We start from the raw sequence: 27120 nt of genomic DNA, 5'->3' as shown, positions 1-27120 counted from the left end.
CAAAAATTAGTTCAATCGGTACCAGTTAAGAAAAAGAACGAATTTAAAAAGGAGATGAGAGAAGGTTGGGTACAGCGAAGGGTTTGCTACAAACCAGCAATCAACTTAAAGTGAGATAAAAATCATCAGAACGTAAAATAAATCTAAAAGAAATTCAAATAAAGGAGTATCAACTTAAAAGCCTCCCTTCCTCGAAAACCGCCCCCATGGAAGCCTCGACCGGGAACCGACCGAGCGAGCGGGAACCGCGCAGGCAGAGTACGGAGCTCCGGAGTAGCGCAAATTATTATATAGTGCAGTATATTAAAACATATCTCAATTAAAACAATCACCTCCAAGCTGAAGATCTCAATTAATCCGTTGTTATTTGGCTGTACTTGCTCATTTTCTTTCCAGAATGTTAAGTGAAAATTGTAATATTAATTTGAACGGTTTTAGCTATACTGAAGTATGTGTATGAAGTGGGCTGGTACAGTGATGTTTTTCAGTTAATGTAGTTTGACTTCTGATAATTTGAACTGTGAGAGGTAAAATGACCAAGTATTCAAATGTTTACGATTATTTACACGCCAATGCGAAGCTGTAAGCTGAGTGTAACTATATTGCGGTGGTTCTTTCCTCTCTAAAATGAGTCTTTCTATATTTATATTTGCAAGTTTGTTGATTACTTCTTTTTTTCAAACCTTGACTTCTGTTTTAGAATTTGGACTTTTGTATGCGAACTTCGGACTTTAACAATAGTTTAGTTTTCAAAATATAGTAATTAGGAACTGATGGTATTATTTGATGCCAAAAAGTCATTTTTAGAAGTTTTTTCACTTAATAGTCCCTCACCCTATTCTCCGTCCCCACACCAACTTACCTTATACCACCCACTCCTCCAACCTACCGAACCCACTCTCCTCACCCCCATAGCAGCATATCTCCAAAACCTACCTGTCCCCCACTTACCTACCCCCGGCCTGACGCCGAGGCCCAATCTTTTAAGTGAAATAAATAATCGATATTATCTGGATAAGTAAAAGTGTTTGAGTGCAGGATGTTCGCAATCAAGTGAGTCCGAAAGCTTTCCAATCTATTGGCTGAAATCTGTCAAATCATGATCTTTCTTCAGGTATCAATTAATTTATAGAGCATTACAATAGATAAGTCGCATCTCTCATTGCTGTAGCAATGTCCAGTATTTCGTTATAGCATCGGATATGTTAATAGCCGCCGTCAGCCTCTCAACAGCTATTATTTAGGCTCAACAGCTATTATTTTTTAGCTATTAAATTCGCTTTACCTTTTGATCACGTTTTTCGTTTTACACAAATCACGATTTTCACGCTTGACCTGTAACTTATTTCACTCACTGTTTCAACTGAATGGATTTTAAATTCTTTCACGTTTTGAATTACGTAATGTGAATACGGTCAAGGTCAAAATCAAAAGAACGGGATAAACCGAAAAAGCCCGGTCATTAAGTCATAGTGCATTAGGTTATCAGTTCATTAAAGCGACTGCTAACTGTCATAAGTCATAAGTTCATTAAAGCGACTGCTAACTGGCGTTAGTATTATTCTTAATAGCCTTCAGTTAGGAAGCTGAATTAAGTGCCATTTTGGAATCTAACCGAATATTCAGAATTTACATACCAAACAAGAACACTAAGAAAAATTCTGTCACTTTCTGTCTTATTTTTTTTCTGTTTCCCAATATGCGTCAAGCGGGTCGACGGAGGCTATGTTCTGGAAATTTGCCGGCTATGCTTGTTGTTTAATAGCCGCCCTCAGCCTCTCAATTGCTATTATTTAGACGCTCTCGTTTTTTTTACAATCCAAGGTATTTGGATTGTATTGGTGTGCTCTTTTTAATAGCCGCACATTGATAGCTGGGGATATTATTGGCCTTCTCTTGTTTTTTTCGTCTGCAAGAATTTTGTTAAGACCATATGACTTCACAACCACTTTTTGTTCATTCGTTCATGCAATTTCAACTGAAGTTCGTGCGTGACGTCATTTTTCGATCTTAGGGAAGCGAGTTTTTTTGTTCATTTGCGTGATTAAATTTTTTGTCACACGCGACTTACCTCACTCTCAAAAATGACTTTCTCACTTTAAAGTTGACGTTTATTAACTGTAATTTAAGGAGAAGTTCAAGTGAATGTGTGTCACTCTAACTGAAGGTTATTTAAGAGCAGCTTATAGAGGCAGCAAAAACTAATACAGATTCTTAATCAAAATATAGCATCTCAGACTTCAATGGAAAAACTTACGTTTTGGTCGTTTTTTACTGTTTTTTGAGACTGCAGATCTACGAAGCTATTGCGGCTTTTTTCTGGCAATCTGCCTGCTATGTTTTTTAAAGATGTACTCACGCTCTTTCGGCTCTTCACGTCAGTGAGAAGACGAATTAGAGTAGTGATTTTAGTCACGCTGAAGTACCAAGGGAAGCGAAAAATAGAATAGGTTTAAGGCGTGATTTTTTCAAACTACCCTTAAATTGGAGATAGAAGTTGGTATTTGAACAAGTTTTCGGTTTTTGAGGTTTTTTCCACGTGCGTCAATTTAACTTTCGCGTCAAGTTTAGGAATTTCTTTTACTTGAGTGCTTTTAGTATGATACATATGTGTTCTAAGTGCGCCCAGTTGAAATTGCTAGAATTCATCAAGGGGCGGCTGAAATTTTGTGTGGTCTGAAAACTTTTTAGTCAAAAAAGATTAAAGAATATTTGATTTTTCCCACTTTCGAAAATTATTTCTTTCTTATCACTTTGTATAATCAATGACAGGTCTCATTGGTTCATAATGACGCGCCAAAGAACCTAATTATTTGTCCAAGTTAATAGCTTATTAGCTTTCTTGACTTCGACACTATTTTTTCTCAAAAATCAGAGTTAATTTGTTGTATTTTTGTAGTTTTATTGTCTTATTGCTAATTCTCGATAATAACAGGCCTCACAGGTTGATAATAGGGGTTTCGGCCGCTCAAATTGTTTTTGTTCAAAATTAATGCGTTCTATGACTTTGACATCAATTGATTTCAAGAAATTTTATAGATTTTGTGATTGTTGTGAGTTCTTGTTAATTCTGGATCGTATATATTTGTCTCATTATTCACCATTTTCATTGGCTTTTGGAAAAAGGTTTTGTTTTGTTTCATTTTCTACATTCATAGCTATTTTGTCTTTGACTGCCCGTTTAAAAATCTACTAATGAGTTTTTAAAAGTTTTGCAAGTATTTTTTGAACTTATTGCTGTCTTATCACTTAACCACATTAATGACAGGTTTCATCGGTTGAAAATGAGGATCAAGGGAATTCATTTAGTGGCATGAGTTCTTACAAGTCGTTTTTTTTTGTTTTTGGCCGTGTCTTTAAAAATAGGTCTTATTTTTAGTCTGACTTGATTTTTTTGTTCTTTTGGTAAAATTGCTTAATCTCAATTGTGTCCAACTAGTTTTCTCTCATTGGATATCTAGCAGGGCTTATTTTTTGCCTGGTCAAAGCTAAATCAGTTGTATGGATTGTAATTCTGCTTTGTTTTTTTTAATTCGCTTTAGTTATCGACCACGTTTTTCGTTTTACATAAGTCACGATTTTCACGCTTGACTTCTGACTTACTCCACTCACTTTTTCAACTGAATGGATTTTAAATTCTTGCTTGTATTTAATTGCGTAATGTAGTGAATACGGTCAAAGTCAAAAGAACAAAATTAAAAGAAACGGTATAAACATATAAGGCCTGGTCAATCAGTCCTAAAGCATTAGGTTATCAGACTTCTTTAAAGCGATTGCTAGCTGGCGTTATTATTATGCTTAATAGCCTACAGTTTAGAGGCTGAATTAAGTGTCATTTTGGAATCTAACCAAATATTGAGAATTTACACACCAAACAAGAACACTTGACACAGAAAAACCCTGTCAATTTCTATCTTATTTTCTTTCTTTTTCTTTCAATCCCAATATGCATCAAGCGGGTCGACGGCGGCTGTTTTCCGGAAATTTGCCGGCTATGTTTGTTGTTTATTAGCCGCCCTCAGCTTCTCAATTGCTATTATTTAGACGCTCTTTTCTTTTTTTTACAATCCGAGGTATTTGGATTGTATTGGCGTGCTGTCTTTTTAATAGCCGCACATTGATAGCTGGGGATATTTGTAGCCTTCTCTTGTTTTTTTCTTTCGGCTTCAAGCGTTTTGTTACGACCATATGACATCACAACCACTGTTTCATTCGTTCATGCGATTTCAACTGAAGTTCGTGCGTGACGTCATTTTTCGCTCTTAGGGGAGCGATATTTTTGTTCATTTGTGTGATTAAATTTTTGGTCACACGTGACTTACCTCACTCTCTTTCTCAAAATGACTTTCTCACTTTAAAGTTGACGTTTATTAACTGTAATTCAAAGAGGAGTTCAAGTGAATGTGTGTCACTCTAAATGAAGGTTATTTGAGAGCAGCTAATAGAGGCAGCAAAAACATACAGATTCTTAATCAAAATATAGCCTCTCAGCCTTCAATGGAAAAACTTAAGTTTTGGTCGTTTTTTTACTGTTTTTTGAGACTTCAGATCTACGAAGCTATTGCGGCTATTTTCTGGCAATCTGCCAGCTATGTTTTTTAAAGATGTACTCATGCTCTTTCGGCTCTTCACGTCAGTGAGAAGACGAATTAGAGTAGTGATTTTAGTCACGCTGAAGTACCAAGGGCAGCGAAAAATAGAGTAGGTTTAAGGCGTGATTTTTTCAAACTACCCTTAAAATGGAGTTAGAAATTGGTGTTTGAACAAGTTTGTGGTTTTTGAGGTTTTTTCCACGTGCGTCAGTTTGACTTTCGCGTCAAGTTTAGGAATTTCTTTTACTTGAGTGCTTTTAGTATGATACATATGTGTTCTAAGTGCGCTTAGTTGAAATTGCTAGAATTCATCAAGGGGCGGCTGAAACTTTGTATGGTCTAAACACTTTTTTGTCAAAAAAGATTAAAGAGTATTTGATTTTGGCCCACGTTCAAAAATTATTTCTTTCTTATCACTTTGTAGAATCAATGACAGGTCTCATTGGTTCATAAAATTTTCAGAATTTACATACCAAACAAGATTACTTAGAAAAGTTCTGTCACTTTGTCTTATTTTTTTTCTTTTTCTGTTTCCCAAAATGCGTCAAGCGGGTCGACGGTGGCTTTGTCCGGCAATTTGCCGGCTATGTTTGTTGTTTTTTAGCCGCCGTTGGCCTCTCAATGGCTATTATTTAGGCGCTCTCATTTTAGAATCCAAAGAGTTGGGGTTGTATTGGTGCGCTGTCTTGTTTTAATGATCTTTTCACGCTTCTTTCGGCTTTTAACGTCAGTGAGAAGTCAAATTAAAGCAGTGATTTTAGTCACGCTGTAGTACTAAGTGGATCGAAAGTAAGTTTAGGGCGTGATTTTTTTAAAACTACCTATAAAGTGGAGTCAGTGTAAACAAACTTCAATTTGACTTCTGTTTTCAGAATTTCTTATCCTTGAGATCTTTAAGCATGATAAATTTGTGTTCTAATTGCGCTTAATTGAATTGCTCGAATTCATCAAGGGGCAGCGGAAGCTTATTATGACCTGAACACTTTTTGCCAAAAAACATTAAAGAATATTTGATTTTGCCCTCTTTCAAAAATAATTTCTGTTGTCTTATCACTTTGCGTAATCAATGAAAGGTTGTTGTTTGATACTGAGGGGCAAAGGAACCTAATTAATGGTCCTAGTTAATGGCTTATTAGTTTTCATGACTTGACACTATTTTTTCTCAAAAATCATGAGTTAATTTTTGAGTTTTTATACTTTGTAGTTTTTTTGTCTTATTGTTTATACTCATTAATAACAGGCCTCATAGGTTGCTAATAGGATTTTTTGAGTCCATTAAATTATTTCTGTTCAAATTTGATGCTCTCTATGACTTTGACATCAATTGTTTTCAACAAGTACTATAGATTTTTTGAGTTTTGGGTTTTTGTTGTTAACTTTATTATATCTTATATATCTGTCTCATAATTGACAATTTTCATTGGTTTTTAAAAAAGGTTTTCTTTTTGTTGAAAACTTTTTCATTTAAAAGCTATTGCTTTCTTCGTTTTATACGTTGCGCTACGCTGCCTTTTTAAGAAAAACTACTTTAGCAGGTTTTTATTGAACTTATTGCTGTCTTAGCACTTAACCTCATTAATGACAGGTTTCATCGGTTGAAATTGAGGAACAAGGGAATTTAATTAGTGGGATGTCTTCTTAGAGGTCGTTTTTGTTTTTTTTTGTTTTTGGCCGTGTCTTTAAAAATAGATGTGATTTTTTTAGTATGACTAATTTTTTCTTCTGCTGGTAAAATTGCTTAATCTCAATGGTATCAATTTAGTTTTTTCTGATTGGACATCTAGCAGGCCTTTTTTGCCAGGTCAAAGCTAAGTTAGTTCTATGGATTGTAATTGTGGACTTCTCCTGTTATTTTTAATTCGCTTTACTGTTTGATCACGTTTTTTGTTTTACATTAAGTCACGATTTTCACGCTTGACTTCTGACTTACTTCTCACTTCTTCAACTGAATGGATTTTAAATTCTTGCTTGTTTTGAGTTGGGTAATGTAGTGAATACGGTCAAAGTCAAACGAACAAGATCAAAAGACACAGGATAAACATATAAAGCCTGGTCATTCAGTTCTTTAAAGCGATTGCTAGCTGGCGTTAGTATTATGCTTAATAGCCTTCAGTTTAGAGGCTGAATTAAATGTCATTTTGGAATCTAACCAAATATTGAGAATTTAAACACCAAACAAGAACACTTGACACAGAAAAACCCTGTCAATTTCTATCTTATTTTCTTTTTCTTTCAATCCCAATATGCATTAAGCGGGTCGACGGCGGCTGTTTTCCGGAAATTTGCCGGCTATGTTTGTTGTTTATTAGCCGCCCTCAGCTTCTCAATTGCTATTATTTAGACGCTCTCCTTTTTTTACAATCCGAGGTATTTGGATTGTATTGGTGTGCTGTCTTATTAATAGCCGCACATTGATAGCTGGGGATATTTGTAGCCTTCTCTTGTTTTTTTCTTTCGGCTTCAAGCGTTTTGTTACGACCATATGACATCACAACCACTGTTTCATTCGTTCATGCGATTTCAACTGAAGTTCGTGCGTGACGTTATTTTTCGCTCTTAGGGGAGCGATATTTTTGTTCATTTGTGTGATTAAATTTTTGGTCACACGTGACTTACCTCACTCTCAAAATTGACTTTCTCACTTTAAAGTTGACGTTTATTAACTGTAATTTAAAGAGAAGTTCAAGTGAATGTGTGTCACTCTAAATGAAGGTTATTTGAGAGCAGCTAATAGAGGCAGCAAAAACATACAGATTCTTAATCAAAATATAGCCTCTCAGCCTTCAATGGAAAAACTTAAGTTTTGGTCGTTTTTTTACTGTTTTTTGAGACTTCAGATCTACGAAGCTATTGCGGCTATTTTCTGGCAATCTGCCAGCTATGTTTTTTAAAGATGTACTCACGCTCTTTCGGCTCTCCACGTCAGTGAGAAGACGAATTAGAGTAGTGATTTTAGTCACGCTGAAGTACCAAGGGCAGCGAAAAATAGAGTAGGTTTAAGGCGTGATTTTTTCAAACTACCCTTAAAATGGAGTTAGAAATTGGTGTTTGAACAAGTTTGCGGTTTTTGAGGTTTTTGCCACGTGCGTCAGTTTGACTTTCGCGTCAAGTTTAGGAATTTCTTTTACTTGAGTGCTTTTAGTATGATACATATGTGTTCTAAGTGCGCATAGTTGAAATTGCTAGAATTCATCAAGGGGCGGCTGAAATTTTGTATGGTCTAAACACTTTTTTGTCAAAAAAGATTAAAGAGTATTTGATTTTGGCCCACTTTCAAAAATTATTTCTTTCTTATCACTTTGTATAATCAATGACAGGTCCCATTGGTTCATAAAAAATTCAGAATTTACATACCAAACAAGATTACTTAGAAAAGTTCTGTCACTTTGTCTTATTTTTTTTCTTTTTCTGTTTCCCAAAATGCGTCAAGCGGGTCGACGGTTGCTTTTTCCGGCAATTTGCCGGCTATGTTTGTTGTTTTTTAGCCGCCGTTGGCCTCTCAATGGCTATTATTTAGGCGCTCATTTTAGAATCCAAAGAGTTGGGATTGTATTGGTGTGCTGTCTTGTTTTAATGATCTTTTCACGCTTCTTTCGGCTTTTAACGTCAGTGAGAAGTCAAATTAAAGTAGTGATTTTAGTCACGCTGTAGTACTAAGTGGATCGAAAGTAAGTTTAGGGCGTGATTTTTTTAAAACTACCTATAAAGTGGAGTCAGAAATCGCCGTGTAAACAAACTTCAATTTGACTTCTGTTTTCAGAATTTCTTATCCTTGAGATCTTTAAGCATGATAAATTTGTGTTCTAAGTGCGCATAGTTGAAATTGCTAGAATTCATCAAGGGGCGGCTGAAATTTTGTATGGTCTAAACACTTTTTTGTCAAAAAAGATTAAAGAGTATTTGATTTTGGCCCACTTTCAAAAATTATTTCTTTCTTATCACTTTGTATAATCAATGACAGGTCTCATTGGTTCATAAAATATTCAGAATTTACATACCAAACAAGATTACTTAGAAAAGTTCTGTCACTTTGTCTTATTTTTTTTCTTTTTCTGTTTCCCAAAATGCGTCAAGCGGGTCGACGGTTGCTTTTTCCGGCAATTTGCCGGCTATGTTTGTTGTTTTTTTAGCCGCCGTTGGCCTCTCAATGGCTATTATTTAGGCGCTCTCATTTTAGAATCCAAAGAGTTGGGATTGTATTGGTGTGCTGTCTTGTTTTAATGATCTTTTCACGCTTCTTTCGGCTTTTAACGTCAGTGAGAAGTCAAATTAAAGTAGTGATTTTAGTCACGCTGTAGTACTAAGTGGATCGGAAGTAAGTTTAGGGCGTGATTTTTTTGAAACTACCTATAAAGTGGAGTCAGAAATTGCCGTGTAAACAAACTTCAATTTGACTTCTGTTTTCAGAATTTCTTATCCTTGAGATCTTTAAGCATGATAAATTTGTGTTCTAAGTGCGCATAGTTGAAATTGCTAGAATTCATCAAGGGGCGGCTGAAATTTTGTATGGTCTAAACACTTTTTTGTCAAAAAAGATTAAAGAGTATTTGATTTTGGCCCACTTTCAAAAATTATTTCTTTCTTATCACTTTGTATAATCAATGACAGGTCTCATTGGTTCATAAAATATTCAGAATTTAAATACCAAACAAGATTACTTAGAAAAGTTCTGTAACTTTGTCTTATTTTTTTTCTTTTTCTGTTTCCCAAAATGCGTCAAGCGGGTCGACGGTTGCTTTTTCCGGCAATTTGCCGGCTATGTTTGTTGTTTGTTAGCCGCCGTTGGCCTCTCAATGGCTATTAATTAGGCGCTCTCATTTTAGAATCCAAAGAGTTGGGATTGTATTGGTGTGCTGTCTTGTTTTAATGATCTTTTCACGCTTCTTTCGGCTTTTAACGTCAGTGAGAAGTCAAATTAAAGTAGTGATTTTAGTCACGCTGTAGTACTAAGTGGATCGAAAGTAAGTTTAGGGCGTGATTTTTTTAAAACTACCTATAAAGTGGAGTCAGAAATTGCCGTGTAAACAAACTTCAATTTGACTTCTGTTTTCAGAATTTCTTATCCTTGAGATCTTTAAGCATGATAAATTTGTGTTCTAAGTGCGCATAGTTGAAATTGCTAGAATTCATCAAGGGGCGGCTGAAATTTTGTATGGTCTAAACACTTTTTTGTCAAAAAAGATTAAAGAGTATTTGATTTTGGCCCACTTTCAAAAATTATTTCTTTCTTATCACTTTGTATAATCAATGACAGGTCTCATTGGTTCATAAAATATTCAGAATTTACATACCAAACAAGATTACTTAGAAAAGTTCTGTCACTTTGTCTTATTTTTTTTCTTTTTCTGTTTCCCAAAATGCGTCAAGCGGGTCGACGGTTGCTTTTTCCGGCAATTTGCCGGCTATGTTTGTTGTTTTTTAGCCGCCGTTGGCCTCTCAATGGCTATTATTTAGGCGCTCTCATTTTAGAATCCAAAGAGTTGGGATTGTATTGGTGTGCTGTCTTGTTTTAATGATCTTTTCACGCTTCTTTCGGCTTTTAACGTCAGTGAGAAGTCAAATTAAAGTAGTGATTTTAGTCACGCTGTAGTACTAAGTGGATCGAAAGTAAGTTTAGGGCGTGATTTTTTTAAAACTACCTATAAAGTGGAGTCAGAAATTGCCGTGTAAACAAACTTCAATTTGACTTCTGTTTTCAGAATTTCTTATCCTTGAGATCTTTAAGCATGATAAATTTGTGTTCTAATTGCGCTTAATTGAATTGCTCGAATTCATCAAGGGGCAGCGGAAGCTTATTATGACCTGAACACTTTTTGCCAAAAAACATTAAAGAATATTTGATTTTGCCCTCTTTCAAAAATAATTTCTGTTGTCTTATCACTTTGCGTAATCAATGAAAGGTTGTTGTTTGATACTGAGGGGCAAAGGAACCTAATTAATGGTCCTAGTTAATGGCTCATTAGTTTTCACGACTTGACACTATTTTTTCTCAAAAATCATGAGTTATTTTTTGAGTTTTTATACTTTGTAGTTTTTTTGTCTTATTGTTTATACTCATTAATAACAGGCCTCAGGTTGCTAATAGGAGTTTTTGAGTCGATTAAATTATTTCTGTTCAAATTTGATGCTCTCTTTGACTTTGACATCAATTGTTTTCAACAAGTACTATAGATTTTTTGAGTTTTGGGTTTTTGTTGTTAACTTTATTATATCTTATATATCTGTCTCATAATTGACCATTTTCATTGGTTTTTAAAAAAGGTTTTCTTTTTGTTGAAAACTTTTTCATTTTAAAGCTATTGCTTTCTTCGTTTTATACGTTTCGCTTTGCTGCCGTTTTTTTTTAAGAAAAACTACTTTTGCAGGTTTTTATTGAACTTATTGGTGTCTTAGCACTTAACCTCATTAATGACAGGTTTCATCGGTTGAAATTGAGGAACAAGGGAATTTAATTAGTGGGATGTCTTCCTAGAGGTCGTTTTTGTTTTTTGTTTTTGGCCGTGTCTTTAAAAATAGATGTGATTTTTTGTCTTACTAATTTTTTCTTCTGCTGGTAAAATTGCTTAATCTCAATGGTATCAATTTAATTTTTTCTGATTGGACATCTAGCAGGCCTTTTTTTGCCAGCTCAAAGCTAAGTTAGTTCTATGGATTGTGATTGTGGACTTGTCCTGTTATTTTTAATTCGCTTTACTGTTTGATCACGTTTTTTGTTCTACATTAAGTCACGATTTTCACGCTTGACTTCTGACTTACTTCTCACTTCTTCAACTGAATGGATTTTAAATTCTTGCTTGTTTTGAGTTGCGTAATGTAGTGAATACGGTGAAAGTCAAACGAACAAGATCAAAAGACGCAGGATAAACATATAAAGCCTGGTCATTCAGTCACAATGCATTAAATTATCAGAGTTCTTCAAAGCGATTGCTAGCTGGCGTTAGTATTTTTGCTTAATAGCCTTCAGTTTAGAAGCTGAATTAAGTGTATTTTGGAATCTAACCGAATATGAGGAGTTTTTGCACCAAACAAGAACACTTGACACAGAGAAAACTTCTGTCAATTTCTCTCCTATTTTTTTATTTTTCTGTTTCAATCCCAATGTGCTTCAAGCGTTTCGACGGTGGCTATTTCCGGCAATTTGTCGGCTATGTTTGTTGTTTTTTAGCCGCCGTTGGCCTCTCAATGGCTATTATTTAGGCGCTCTCATTTTAGAATCCAAAGAGTTGGGATTGTATTGGTGTGCTGTCTTGTTTTAATGATCTTTTCACGCTTCTTTCGGCTTTTAACGTCAGTGAGAAGTCAAATTAAAGTAGTGATTTTAGTCACGCTGTGGTACTAAGTGGATCGAAAGTAAGTTTAGGGCGTGATTTTTTTAAAACTACCTATAAAGTGGAGTCAGAAATTGCCGTGTAAACAAACTTCAATTTGACTTCTGTTTTCAGAATTTCTTATCCTTGAGATCTTTAAGCATGATAAATTTGTGTTCTAAGTGCGCATAGTTGAAATTGCTAGAATTCATCAAGGGGCGGCTGAAATTTTGTATGGTCTAAACACTTTTTTGTCAAAAAAGATTAAAGAGTATTTGATTTTGGCCCACTTTCAAAAATTATTTCTTTCTTATCACTTTGTATAATCAATGACAGGTCTCATTGGTTCATAAAATATTCAGAATTTACATACCAAACAAGATTACTTAGAAAAGTTCTGTCACTTTGTCTTATTTTTTTTCTTTTTCTGTTTCCCAAAATGCGTCAAGCGGGTCGACGGTTGCTTTTTCCGGCAATTTGCCGGCTATGTTTGTTGTTTTTTAGCCGCCGTTGGCCTCTCAATGGCTATTATTTAGGCGCTCTCATTTTAGAATCCAAAGAGTTGGGATTGTATTGGTGTGCTGTCTTGTTTTAATGATCTTTTCACGCTTCTTTCGGCTTTTAACGTCAGTGAGAAGTCAAATTAAAGTAGTGATTTTAGTCACGCTGTAGTACTAAGTGGATCGAAAGTAAGTTTAGGGCGTGATTTTTTTGAAACTACCTATAAAGTGAAGTCAGAAATTGCCGTGTAAACAAACTTCAATTTGACTTCTGTTTTCAGAATTTCTTATCCTTGAGTTCTTTACGCATGATAAATTTGTGTTCTAATTGCGCTTAATTGAATTGCTCGAATTCATCAAGGGGCAGCGGAAGCTTATTATGACCTGAACACTTTTTGTCAAAAAACATTAAAGAATATTTGATTTTGCCCTCTTTCAAAAATAATTTCTTGTCTTATCACTTTGCGTAATCAATGAAAGGTTGTTGTTTGATACTGAGGGGCAAAGGAACCTAATTAATGGTCCTAGTTAATGGCTTATTAGTTTTCATGACTTGACACTATTTTTTCTTAAAAATCATGAGTTAATTTTTTAGTTTTTATACTTTGTAGTTTTTTTGTCTTATTGTTTATACTCATTAATAACAGGCCTCAGGTTGCTAATAGGAGTTTTTGAGTCGATTAAATTATTTCTGTTCAAATTTGATGCTCTCTATGACTTTGACATCAATTGTTTTCAACAAGTACTATAGATTTTTTGAGTTTTGGGTTTTTGTTGTTAACTTTATCATATCTTATATATCTGTCTCATAATTGACAATTTTCATTGGTTTTTAAAAAAGGTTTTCTTTTTGTTGAAAACTTTTTCATTTTAAAGCTATTGCTTTCTTCGTTTTATACGTTTCGCTACGCTGCCGTTTTTTTTTAAGAAAAACTACTTTTGCAGGTTTTTATTGAACTTATTGGTGTCTTAGCACTTAACCTCATTAATGACAGGTTTCATTGGTTGAAATTGAGGAACAAGGGAATTTAATTAGTGGGATGTCTTCCTAGAGGTCGTTTTTGTTTTTTGTTTTTGGCCGTGTCTTTAAAAATAGATGTGATTTTTTGTCTTACTAATTTTTTCTTCTGCTGGTAAAATTGCTGAATCTCAATGGTATCAATTTAATTTTTTCTGATTGGACATCTAGCAGGCCTTTTTTGCCAGCTCAAAGCTAAGTTAGTTCTATGGATTTTGATTGTGGACTTGTCCTGTTATTTTTAATTCGCTTTACTGTTTGATCACGTTTTTTGTTCTACATTAAGTCACGATTTTCACGCTTGACTTCTGACTTACTTCTCACTTCTTCAACTGAATGGATTTTAAATTCTTGCTTGTTTTGAGTTGCGTAATGTAGTGAATACGGTGAAAGTCAAACGAACAAGATCAAAAGACGCAGGATAAACATATAAAGCCTGGTCATTCAGTCACAATGCATTAAATTATCAGAGTTCTTCAAAGCGATTGCTAGCTGGCGTTAGTATTTTTGCTTAATAGCCTTCAGTTTAGAAGCTGAATTAAGTGTATTTTGGAATCTAACCGAATATGAGGAGTTTTTGCACCAAACAAGAACACTTGACACAGAGAAAACTTCTGTCAATTTCTCTCCTATTTTTTTATTTTTCTGTTTCAATCCCAATGTGCTTCAAGCGTTTCGACGGTGGCTATTTCCGGCAATTTGTCGGCTATGTTTGTTGTTTTTTAGCCGCCGTTGGCCTCTCAATGGCTATTATTTAGGCGCTCTCATTTTAGAATCCAAAGAGTTGGGATTGTATTGGTGTGCTGTCTTGTTTTAATGATCTTTTCACGCTTCTTTCGGCTTTTAACGTCAGTGAGAAGTCAAATTAAAGTAGTGATTTTAGTCACGCTGTGGTACTAAGTGGATCGAAAGTAAATTTAGGGCGTGATTTTTTTAAAACTACCTATAAAGTGGAGTCAGAAATTGCCGTGTAAACAAACTTCAATTTGACTTCTGTTTTCAGAATTTCTTATCCTTGAGATCTTTACGCATGATAAATTTGTGTTCTAGTTGCGCTTAATTGAATTGCTCGAATTCATCAAGGGGCAGCGGAAGCTTATTATGACCTGAACACTTTTTGTCAAAAAACATTAAAGAATATTTGATTTTGCCCTCTTTCAAAAATAATTTCTTGTCTTATCACTTTGCGTAATCAATGAAAGGTTGTTGTTTGATACTGAGGGGCAAAGGAACCTAATTAATGGTCCTAGTTAATGGCTTATTAGTTTTCATGACTTGACACTTTTTTTTCTTAAAAATCATGAGTTAATTTTTGAGTTTTTATACTTTGTAGTTTTTTTGCCTTATTGTTTATACTCATTAATAACAGGCCTCAGGTTGCTAATAGGAGTTTTTGAGTCGATTAAATTATTTCTGTTCAAATTTGATGCTCTCTATGACTTTGACATCAATTGTTTTCAACAAGTACTATAGATTTTTTGAGTTTTGGGTTTTTGTTGTTAACTTTATTATCTTATATATCTGTCTCATAATTGACCATTTTCATTGGTTTTTAAAAAAGGTTTTCTTTTTTGTTGAAATTTTTTTCATTTGAAAGCTATTGCTTTCTTCGTTTTATACGTTTCGCTACGCTGCCGTTTTTTTTTTTAAGAAAAACTACTTTTGCAGGCTTTTATTGAACTTATTGCTGTCTTAGCACTTAACCTCATTAATGACAGGTTTCATCGGTTGAAATTGAGGAACAAGGGAATTTAATTAGTGGGATGTCTTCCTAGAGGTCGTTTTTGTTTTTTTTTGTTTTTGGCCGTGTCTTTAAAAATAGATGTGATTTTTTTAGTCTTACTAATTTTTTCTTCTGCTGGTAAAATTGCTTAATCTCAATGGTATCAATTTAATTTTTTCTGATTGGACATCTAGCAGGCCTTTTTTGCCAGGTCAAAGCTAAGTTAGTTCTATGGATTGTGATTGTGGACTTGTCCTGTTATTTTTAATTCGCTTTACTGTTTGATCACGTTTTTTGTTCTACATTAAGTCACGATTTTCACGCTTGACTTCTGACTTACTTCTCACTTCTTCAACTGAATGGATTTTAAATTCTTGCTTGTTTTGAGTTGCGTAATGTAGTGAATACGGTCAAAGTCAAACGAACAAGATCAAAAGACGCAGGATAAACATATAAAGCCTGGTCATTCAGTCACAATGCATTAAATTATCAGAGTTCTTCAAAGCGATTGCTAGCTGGCGTTAGTATTTTTGCTTAATAGCCTTCAGTTTAGAAGCTGAATTAAGTGTATTTTGGAATCTAACCGAATATGAGGAGTTTTTGCACCAAACAAGAACACTTGACACAGAGAAAACTTCTGTCAATTTCTCTCCTATTTTTTTATTTTTCTGTTTCAATCCCAATGTGCTTCAAGCGTTTCGACGGTGGCTATTTCCGGCAATTTGTCGGCTATGTTTGTTGTTTTTTAGCCGCCGTTGGCCTCTCAATGGCTATTATTTAGGCGCTCTCATTTTAGAATCCAAAGAGTTGGGATTGTATTGGTGTGCTGTCTTGTTTTAATGATCTTTTCACGCTTCTTTCGGCTTTTAACGTCAGTGAGAAGTCAAATTAAAGTAGTGATTTTAGTCACGCTGTGGTACTAAGTGGATCGAAAGTAAATTTAGGGCGTGATTTTTTTAAAACTACCTATAAAGTGGAGTCAGAAATTGCCGTGTAAACAAACTTCAATTTGACTTCTGTTTTCAGAATTTCTTATCCTTGAGATCTTTACGCATGATAAATTTGTGTTCTAATTGCGCTTAATTGAATTGCTCGAATTCATCAAGGGGCAGCGGAAGCTTATTATGACCTGAACACTTTTTGTCAAAAAACATTAAAGAATATTTGATTTTGCCCTCTTTCAAAAATAATTTCTTGTCCTATCACTTTGCGTAATCAATGAAAGGTTGTTGTTTGATACTGAGGGGCAAAGGAACCTAATTAATGGTCCTAGTTAATGGCTTATTAGTTTTCATGACTTGACACTATTTTTTCTTAAAAATCATGAGTTAATTTTTTAGTTTTTATACTTTGTAGTTTTTTTGTCTTATTGTTTATACTCATTAATAACAGGCCTCAGGTTGCTAATAGGAGTTTTTGAGTCGATTAAATTATTTCTGTTCAAATTTGATGCTCTCTATGACTTTGACATCAATTGTTTTCAACAAGTACTATAGATTTTTTGAGTTTTGGGTTTTTGTTGTTAACTTTATTATCTTATATATCTGTCTCATAATTGACCATTTTCATTGGTTTTTAAAAAAGGTTTTCTTTTTTGTTGAAAACTTTTTCATTTTAAAGCTATTGCTTTCTTCGTTTTATACGTTTCGCTACGCTGCCGTTTTTTTTTTTTAAGAAAAACTACTTTTGCAGGCTTTTATTGAACTTATTGCTGTCTTAGCACTTAACCTCATTAATGACAGGTTTCATCGGTTGAAATTGAGGAACAAGGGAATTTAATTAGTGGGATGTCTTCCTAGAGGTCGTTTTTGTTTTTTTGTTTTTGGCCGTGTCTTTAAAAATAGATGTGATTTTTTTAGTCTTACTAATTTTTTCTTCTGCTGGTAAAATTGCTTAATCTCAATGGTATCAATTTAATTTTTTCTGATTGGACATCTAGCAGGCCTTTTTTGCCAGGTCAAAGCTAAGTTAGTTCTATGGATTGTGATTGTGGACTTGTCCTGTTATTTTTAGTTCGCTTTACTGTTTGATCACGTTTTTTGTTTTACATTAAGTCACGATTATCACGCTTGACTTCTGACTTACTTCTCACTTCTTCAACTGAATGGATTTTAAATTCTTGCTTGTTTTGAGTTGCGTAATGTAGTGAATCTGGTCAAAGTCAAACGAACAAGATCAAAAGACACAGGATAAACATATAAAGCCTGGTCATTCAGTCACAATGCATTAAATTATCAGAGTTCTTTAAAGCGATTGCTAGCTGGGGTTAGTGTTTTTGCTTAATAGCCTTCAGTTTAGAAGCTGAATTAAGTGTATTTTTGAATCTAACCGAATATGAGGAGTTTTTGCACCAAACAAGAACACTTGACACAGAGAAAACTTCTGTCAATTTCTGTCCTATTTTTTATTTTTCTATTTCAATCCCAATGTGCTTCAAGCGTTTCGACGGCGGCTATTTCCGGCAATTTGTCGGCTATGTTTGTTGTTTAATAGCCGCCGTTGGCCTCTCAATGGCTATTATTTAGGCGCTCTCCTTTTAGAATCCAAAGGGTTAGGATTGTATTGGTGTGCTGTCTTGTTTTAATGATCTGTTCATGCTTCTTTCGGCTTTTAACGTCAGTGAGAAGTCAAATTAAAGTAGTAGTACTAAGGGGATCGAAAGTTAGAGTAGGTTTAGGGCATGATTTTTATCAAACTACCTTTAAAGTGGAGTCAAAAATTGATGTGTAAACAAATTTTCTGTTTTTGAGTTTTTTTCACGTGCGTCAATTTGACTTCTGTTTTCATAATTTCTTATCCTTGAGATCATTAAGCATGATACATATGTGTTCTAATTGCGCCTTGGTGAAGTTGCTAGAATTCATCAAGGGGCAGCTGAAACTTCTTATGACCTGAACACTTTTTTGGGGGTTCAACGGCGGCTATTTCCCGGCAATTTGCCGGCTTTGTTTTTAGAATCCCTATCCCCCAAAAGTATATTGCTATCTGTAATTGTTACTTTCACGCAGGTAATGTTATAGTTTAAAAGTATGAAGGCTATACAGACCAATGTCAATACCAACGCTGAAGGTGCAAACAAGCATTTGGAATTAAAATAAGGTTCACGGGGGTATTTATTAAACCAAGTGACTGTGTATGTTTTGGTGTAGATATGGGCGTACACGAATGACCTGAAGCTGAGACATGACGACATGTGTCTGCAGGGTAAGAAGGTGGGAGTCCCAGTCACTTACATAAAGTGTCAACATGCACCTCAGAGAGACCTCGACTGGCAGTACAATACAAAGGTACCATCTCAACATTCTTTGTTTTAGTTTCCCATTTGTGAATTTTCTGATAGCTGTATTTATTGATAGTTTTTTAATAGCTGCCTTCAGCTTCTCAGCGGACTATTATGGCGGACTCCATAATTTTTTTACAATTCAAAGAGATTGAATTCTATTGGGGCCTTGTCTTATTACTACTCGAAGTGGGAGTATTGGTCTTCTCGAGGTTCGACTCGAGAAGTGTACGCTGAGCGGAGCTATATTTCGAAGAGAATTGGTTTTCCTAAGGTTTTGGTTTACGGGAAGTGGTTTTGTTGAAGAATGTTTTGTAGTTGACTTTGAAAAATGCTTTGGACAGAATGGGGCATGTAGATCCCTTTTATCTAGCATACAGATAGAACCGTTTTATCCGTTTTTTCGGGCAGTTGGCTCATTTTGGGAATAATTTTTAGTCGATGCTCGTTTAAAAAGTAACTCTCTGAAATTATTTTTTTGTCAGGTCAAAGCTACATCAATTCTTTGGTTTGTTATTCAGGACTTGTCCTGCTGTTTTTTTAATTCGCTTTAACTTTTTAATTGATCTCAAACGAAGCTTGTAGCAATTATATTAGTCATGTCGGTCTTTTATGCGATTTATCGCTTGACCAATTTTTTGTCTGACGCTTCTGACTTTTCGTCCTCAAAAACGGGATAAACAGGTAGCCCCCAGCGGGCATTAAGTGCTCTTAGAGCCTTTCAGCTCTGTTTCTGCTCAAACTGTTTTTGAGACTTATACTTGTAGTGTGAAGGGCGGTTCTTAGAGGTTGAAGACACACCCCTCACTGTTGACCCCAATATTGAACCCACCCCCCCCAACGCGTTGTTGCCCCCACCCCACTGTTGCCCACCCCCTCCCTCCCCATCACCCCCCCCCCCCCCCCCCCCCCCCCGTGGCTACTGACGAACAAACGATCTCTATAAACACGAAATTTTATATTAACTTTTGCAATTTTTTGTTCTTTCAGCCCTAGGTGTCAAAGAACCTCCTCTAGCGTTCTATTATAGATTACTGCATAGTTTCTAGTGGTAGTGGAATTCAACATTTTACCATCACGAATTTTAGCATTTTTTTTGACAAAAGGTGTATTTTTTCATTTTTTTGACTTTTATTTTTCATTTTTCAAGTCTTTCCAGACCCAGGGACCAGAGAACCTCCTTACGGGTTTAGAATAAGTTACTGAAAAATTTTTATTGGCCAAGAAATAGTTTCCAACGTTTTAATATCACAAGTTTCAGCAAATCTTGAAAAGCATTCGATTACATTTTCATGTAATGGAATGCTTTTCAAGATTTCAATATCAGCAATTTTTAAAAACATTTGCAATTTTTTATTGGTTTTTTGAATCTTTTTGGATTTTTTATCATTTTGCTTGCACCAAGATCTTAGGGACCTCCTTCAAGGTTTGATGATAAGCTGTTGCATATTTTCTAGAGTTAATGGAATGGTTATCAATATTTTAATGATTCAGTTTTTTCAATTTTTTCGGTTTATAATTATCATTTTCCAAATTTATGAATCTTTGAGCCAGTGAAACTATTTGAAGCTTGAAATATGGATACTGGATAGTCTCTTGAGACAATGAAGTGCTTTGGGAGATTTTAATATCTTGAATTTTAGCAAGATTTTGTTAAAATTTTTGATTGTTTTCAAAATTTGTCAATATTTTTTCCGTTTTCTGAGTTTAACGATCGTTAATGGCCAACGAAGCTTTTCAAGTCTTGCAGATGGGTTCTTCGACATTTCTCCAGAGACAAATTATAGTTTTGAACATTCTCACTGCAAAATCTTGAAGCTTTTTTTTAAATTTTGCAATTTTTCAAGTTTTTAAAATATCAGTTTTGATTTTTTTTTCTAACAGGGCTAGAAAACTAAAAGCAGAGTCGAATCAAGCTAAAGCCATCCTCAATAGACCGTGGCTAGCTCTTGACGAAGCCAACCACTCGCCTGTTGTTTGAGAGCAATTCGCCCGACGTTAGTCGTTTGTTTGATCACTTTTTTCGTTTCACAAAAATCACGATTTTCACGTTTGACTTCTTACTTCCCTCGCTGTTTCAACTGAATGGATTTTAAATTCTTTCACTTATTCATTTACGCAATTTGGTTAATACTGTGTAAGTCAAAAAATCAAAAGAGACGGTTTAAACCGATAAAGCCCTGTTGTTAAGTCGTTGAGAATTAGGTTATCAAAGTTCATTAGAGTGTTTGCTAGATGATATTCTTATTAAGCTCATTAGTTGTCAGTTTAGAGGCTGGATTAAGTATTTTTTTAAAATCCAACTGAAACTGCACCGCCAATTAGAACAGTTTTTGACATTGAAAAAGCAGAAATAAATGCGGTCAGTTTCTCTTTTTCTGTTTCAATCCCGATTTGCATTAAGCGCGTCAACGGTATTTTTTCCAGCAATCTGCCGGCTATGTTTATACTAGCCGCCCTTATCATGTGAGCCGGCTATTATAGCGTTCCTATTTTTAATCCAAGAATTGGATTGTATTGCTCCTTGTAAGATGTTTTCACCTATTTTTCATGAGTTTGATTTTTCAAAATGGGATATCCAGTGAGCATTGTTTCATTAAAGTCCCAAAGCTGGCCTTAGTAGTCCTTCAAGTGCTTAGAGTGGTGCAGCTTGAAGGATCATTTTTTTGGAAGCTTGAAGCCCAAAATTGAGCAATTTTTTCCACTTTTTCGTCATTTTTTTTAGGTTTCCGTTTGATTAGTCTTGAATTGACCTTTATCAAAGTTGATAAAGGTCCTTTGCAATATATAGCTACTTTCCATGGCCGTTTTTTGAGCTATATGTTTTGGTACTGCAAAGCGAATCACGAATCACGAAAAATGATACTAGGCAATTTTTTTCAAGTTTGTTGAAAATTTTTGTCATTTGTTGAGTTTTGCCAGCTTCAGGGGCCAAAACACCTCATTTAGGGTTTTATAACAATTTACCGGATACATTCTGATGGCAGTCGAACGACTTTCAACATTTTAATATTACGGATTTTAGTAACTTTACAGAAAAGATTGCAATTTTCAGATTTTTGGGCTAAAGTTTCATTTTTTCAGCCTCAGGGCCAGAAAACTTCATTGGAATTCAGAATAGTTTTTGGTTGCAATAAATTTGTTTCCCACGTTTTATTATCACGAATTTTGGCATTTTTTTGAATTTTTTCCTATAATATTTTCTGTTCAGCTTTTGTCTTAGTGGTTAGCTAGCCCCCTCTGGGCTTTGCTAGTGTGTAGTTACCTATACAGGTTGTAGTCACCTATAGAGTGACTACAAACTGTAAAAAAAATTCAAAAAGTGTGGTCTCAAACTTTTTTGTCTGTTTTTTATTTCAAATGGATGTTGATTTGAGTGGAAAAAGTCGGAAACAATTTTCACCTATAGTTTCACCTATAGGGGGATTACAAAGTGTAAAATTTTTTAGAAGATATGGTCTCAAGTTTTATTTCTCAAATGAATATGAAAAGTTTTTAGGTGTTTTGAGTGATAAAACGTGTCAGAAACAAATTTTTCGAAAACCAGAAAGTTCACCTTGTTGGGCGAGAACAATTTGTAGTTTTTTTTGAAAGATGTGGTCTCGAAAGTTTTGGTGGTTTTGTCTCAAATGAATGTGGAAAGTTGAAAGACGTTTTGAGTGAAAAAAGTTGTCGGAATTAATTTTTTCGAAAACAAAACTTCACCCTATAGAGAACTAAAACGTGTGATTTTTTTGAAAGATATGGTCTCAAAAATTTTGGATTACTGGTCACAAATGATAATCGAAAACTATTTTTTCAACCTATTTGGGGACTACGTGAAAAAACTTTATTGATCTACAAACTTTTTTGTCTCAGATGGATGTGACAAATTGTGACACGTTTTCAATTATAAAAGTTTATGAAACAATCTCTTCACCCTACAACCTGTAACATTTTTCAAAAAATATGGTCTCTAAAATTTGTTGTCGATTTTTTTCAAAGACATGTGAAAAGTTGATTTGAGTGATAAAAATCGTCGGAAACATTTTTTTCGAAAACGGAAAGTTTCATCCTATAGGGGACTATAGGATGAAATTTAAAATTATTATGTAAAATTCTTTGAAATTTTTTCTCAAAAATTTTTAATTTGTCTCAATTTGATGTGGAAAGTTGTATAATGTTTTGAGTGATAAAAGTTGTCGGAAACATTTTTTTCGAAAACATAAATTTTTTGGAAACCTTTAAGGTGACTTAAACGTAATTCTTTTTTGAAAAATGTGGCCTAGATTGACTTTTGTCTCAAAAGACGTTTTGAGTGATAAAATTGGTCGGAAACTTTTGAAAATAGAAATTTTTACGCTATAAGGGGACTACGACGTAGTTTTTTGAAAAATGTGGTCTCGAAAGTTTTTGTCGGTTTTTGTCGCAAATGAATGTGAAAAGGTGTGATAAGTTACACGTTAATGTTCTTCCTATAGGTTAAAATTTTTGATTATTGAACCCCCTTTATCACCGCAACCCCCCTCCCCTCATCCGGCGATTTAGACCCCCCATCTTGTCCAGTTGTCCCACAAACCAACCACGATCTCACTCCGCTCACGCCCACCTGATAAATCCCTAAGCTCCAGTTGGCTACTGCCGAAACCCACTGCTCGCCAGTTGTTTTAGAGCATTTCCCCCGACAGTAGTCAGTTTTTTTTAATTAGTTTCTAAAACAGGTAGTTTACCACAAAATTAGACGCACAAAAATTTCATTTCGTGCTTTTTTGTCAACCAGAGCATTCTATAGCTCGCCTAATTGAGTTGAATTGTCGACGGACTTTTTAGTTCTATTTTTGCGCGATTAATTGCTCTCAAACGAAGTTTTGAGCAATTTTAGTCCTGTCGGTCTTATTTATGCGATTTTTCGCTTGACTGATTTTTCGTCTGACCCAGTTGACTTTTCCTACTCAAAAACGGGATCAACAGTTGGCGCCCAGTGGGCATTAAGTGCTCCTAGAGCCTTTCACTGCTGTCCAAGTATGCGATTCACAGAAACGTTTTGGAGACTTACACTGATGGTGTGAAGGGCGGTTCTTAGTGGTTGACCCCCCAACACCCCCTCCCCACACAACACACACACACACATCAGAGACTAGACCACCTTTTTCAAAAACTTTTGCACATTGTAGTTCCTTCATCGGGCGAAAATTTCGATATTTGAATAAGTTGTTTCAGGACATCTTTCTGCACGTATAAAATTTGTTTTGCACCTTTTCACATTTGAGACAATAAAAAAATCAACAAAATCCTCTTAGACCACCTTTGAAAGAATTCACACGTTAATGTCCCCCTCGTTGATAATTTCGATTTTCAAAAAATAATTTCCGAAAACTTTATCACTCACAAATCATGTTTCACAACTTTTTACATCTGTTTGTGATCAAAATGTAACAAATATTTTTTATACTTCATTTTTCTTTTAAAAACAATTCAAGTTAATGTCCCCCTATTGGTTGAAAGTTCCGACTTTTGAAAAAAAAATTGGTTCGGACATTTTTCATCACTCACAAAGTATGTTTCACAAATTTTACATAAATTGGAGACATCACCATTTTTTTAAACCTCAGTTTCAAAAAGTCTTGTCTATTTCAAACGCTTTCACATCTAATTGAATGGGCCAAAATTATCCTTTTCTCGGGCCAAAATTATCTTTTTTTTTCAAAAAACTTTCTGTTGTCCCAACCCCGTGGTTGTTGTGCCGAAGGAAATTATGGTGCCAAAAAGTATCCTCAAAGTGTGCCCCCTTGTCTTTCCTTTTTGAAAATGGGACATCCAGTGAGTCCCAAAGCTGGCCTTAGTAGTCCTTCAAGTGCTTAGAGTGGTGCAGCTTAAAGGATCATTTTTTTAGGAGTCTTGGAGCCCAAAATTCAGCAATTTTTTCCACGTTTTTCGTCATTTTTTTGAGGTTTCCGTTTGATTAGTCTTGAATTGACCTTTATCAAAGTTGATAAAGGTCCTTTGCAATTTACAGTTACTTTCCATGGCCGTTTTTTTTGAGCTATGTGTTTTGGTACTGCAAAGGGAATCACGAAAAATGATACTGGTTTTTGGCAATTTTTTTCAAGTTTGTTGAAAGTTTTTGTCATTTGTTGAGTTTTGCCAGCTTCAGGGGCCAAAACACCTCCTTTAGGGTTTTATAACAACTTATCGCATAGCTTCTGATGGCAATCGAACGACTTTCAACATTTTAATATCACGGATTTCAGTAACTTTACAAAATAAAATTGCAGTTTTCAGATTTTTGGGCTAAAGTTTCAATTTTTCAGCCTCAGGGCCAGAAAACTTCATTGGAATTCAGAATAGTTTTTGGTTGCAATAAATTTGTTTCCCACGTTTTATTATCACGAATTTTGGCAATTTTTTGAATTTTTTCTTATTATATTTTCTGTTCAGCTTTTGTCTTAGTGGTTAGCTAGCCCCCTCTAGGCTTTGCTAGTGTGTAGTTACCTATACAGGTTGTAGTCACCTATAGAGTGACTACAAACTGTAAAAAAAATTCAAAAAGTGTGGTCTCAAACTTTTTTGTCTGTTTTTGATTTCAAATGGATGTTGATTTGAGTGGAAAAAGTCGTCGGAAACAATTTTCACCTATAGTTTCACCTATAGGGGGATTAAAAAGTGTAAAATTTTTTAGAAGATATGGTCTCAAGTTTTATTTCTCAAATGAACATGAAAAGCTTTTAGGTGTTTTGAGTGATAAAACGTGTCAGAAACAAATTTCTCTTGCGCCAGAAATTTCACCTTGGGGGAGAACAATTTGTAGTTTTTTTGAAAGATGTGGTCTCGAAAATTTTGGTGGTTTTGTCTCAAATGAATGTGGAAAGTTGAAAGACGTTTTGAGTGAAAAAAGTTGTCGGAAACAATTTTTTCGAAAACAAAATTTTACCCTATAGAGGGACTAAAACGTGTGATTTTTTTTTTGAAAGATATGGTCTCAAAAATTTTGGATTTCTGGTCACAAATGATAATCGAAAACTGTATTTTTTCAACCTATTTGGGGACTACGTGTAAAACTTGAAATTTATCTACAAATTTTTTTTGTCTCAAATGGATGTGACAAATTGTGACACGTTTTCAATTATAAAAGTTTATGAAACAATCTCTTCACCCTACAACCTGTAACATTTTTCAAAAAATGTGGTGTCTAAAAATTGTTGATTTTTTTTCAAAGACAAGTGAAAAGTTGAATTGAGTGATAAAAATTGTGGGAAGCATTTTTTTCAAAAACAAATCTTCACCCTATAGGGGGACTACAACGTGCGAATTTTTCTTGAAAGATATGGTCTCAAAAGTTTTGGATTTCAGGTCACAAATGATAATCGAAAACTGTATTTTTTCAACCTATTTCGGGACTACGTGTAAAACTTGAAATTTATCTACAAATTTTTTTTGTCTCAAATGGATGTGACAAATTGTGACACGTTTTCATTTATAAAAGTTTATGAAACAATCTCTTCACCCTACAACCTGTAACATTTTTCAAAAAATATGGTCTCTAAAATTTGTTGTCGATTTTTTTCAAAGACATGTGAAAAGTTGATTTGAGTGATAAAAATCGTCGGAAACATTTTTTTCGAAAACGGAAAGTTTCATCCTATAGGGGACTATAGGATGAAATTTAAAATTATTATGTAAAAGTCTTTGAAATGTTTTCTCAAAAATTTTTAATTTGTCTCAATTTGATGTGGAAAGTTGTATAAGGTTTTGAGTGATATAAGTTGTCGGAAACGATTTTTTCGAAAACATAAATTTTTTGAAAACCTATAGGGTGACTAAAACGTAATTTTTTTTAAAAAATGTGGCCTAAATTGACTTTTGACTCAAAAGACGTTTTGAGTGATAAAATTTGTCGGAAACTTTTTTGAGAATAGAATTTTTTACGCTATAAGGGGACTACGGCGTAGTTTTTTGAAAAATGTGGTCTCGAACGTTTTTGTCGGTTTTTTGTCGCGAATGAATGTGAAAAGGTGTGATAACTTACACGTTAATGTTCTTCCTATAGGTTAAAATTTTTGATTATTGAACCCCCTTTATCACCGCAACCCCCCTCCCCTCATCCGGCGATTTAGACCCCCCATCTTGTCCAGTTGTCCCACAAACCAACCACGATCTCACTCCGCTCACGCCCACCTGATAAATCCCTAAGCTCCAGTTGGCTACTGCCGAAACCCACTGCTCGCCAGTTGTTTTAGAGCATTTCCCCCGACAGTAGTCAGTTTTTTTTAATTAGTTTCTAAAACAGGTAGTTTACCACAAAATTAGACGCACAAAAATTTCATTTCGTGCTTTTTTGTCAACCAGAGCATTCCATAGCTCGCGTAATTGAGTTGAATTGTCGAGGGATTTTTTACGCTCTATTTTTGCGCAATTAATTGCTCTCAAACGAAGTTTTTAGCAATTATATTAGTCCTGTCGGTCTTATTTATGCGATTTTTCGCTTGACTGATTTTTCGTCTGACCCATTTGACTTTTCCTACTCAAAAACGGGATCAACAGGTGGCGCCCAGTGGGCATTAAGTGCTCTTAGAGCCTTTCACTGCTCTCCAAGTATGCGATTCACAGAAACTGTTTTGGAGACTTATACTGATGGTGTGAAGGGCGGTTCTTAGTGGTTGACCCCCCCAACACCCCCTTCCCCACACACAACACACACACATCAGCCCGCTCTCACTTCAC

At 34.8% G+C, this 27120-nt stretch overlaps 1 protein-coding gene across 4 annotated transcripts in view; it reads left to right on the top strand.

The window, feature by feature from the left end:
* LOC142358617 (polypeptide N-acetylgalactosaminyltransferase 1-like) overlaps positions 1-27120 on the top strand; it is a 102252-nt gene that overhangs the window by 64187 nt on the left and 10945 nt on the right. For all 4 annotated transcript variants that reach the window (XM_075410063.1, XM_075410065.1, XM_075410067.1 and 1 more), the window contains one exon: positions 18290-18427. In XM_075410063.1, coding sequence (XP_075266178.1) covers positions 18290-18427 — 138 coding nt within the window. The remainder of the gene's footprint in view (positions 1-18289; positions 18428-27120) is intronic.

The sequence above is a fragment of the Convolutriloba macropyga genome, chromosome 2 (genome assembly GCF_964194025.1).
Source record: "Convolutriloba macropyga chromosome 2, txConMacr16.3, whole genome shotgun sequence".
Lineage (NCBI taxonomy): Eukaryota > Metazoa > Xenacoelomorpha > Acoela > Convolutidae > Convolutriloba > Convolutriloba macropyga.
This window is presented reverse-complemented; position numbering and strand designations above follow the sequence as displayed.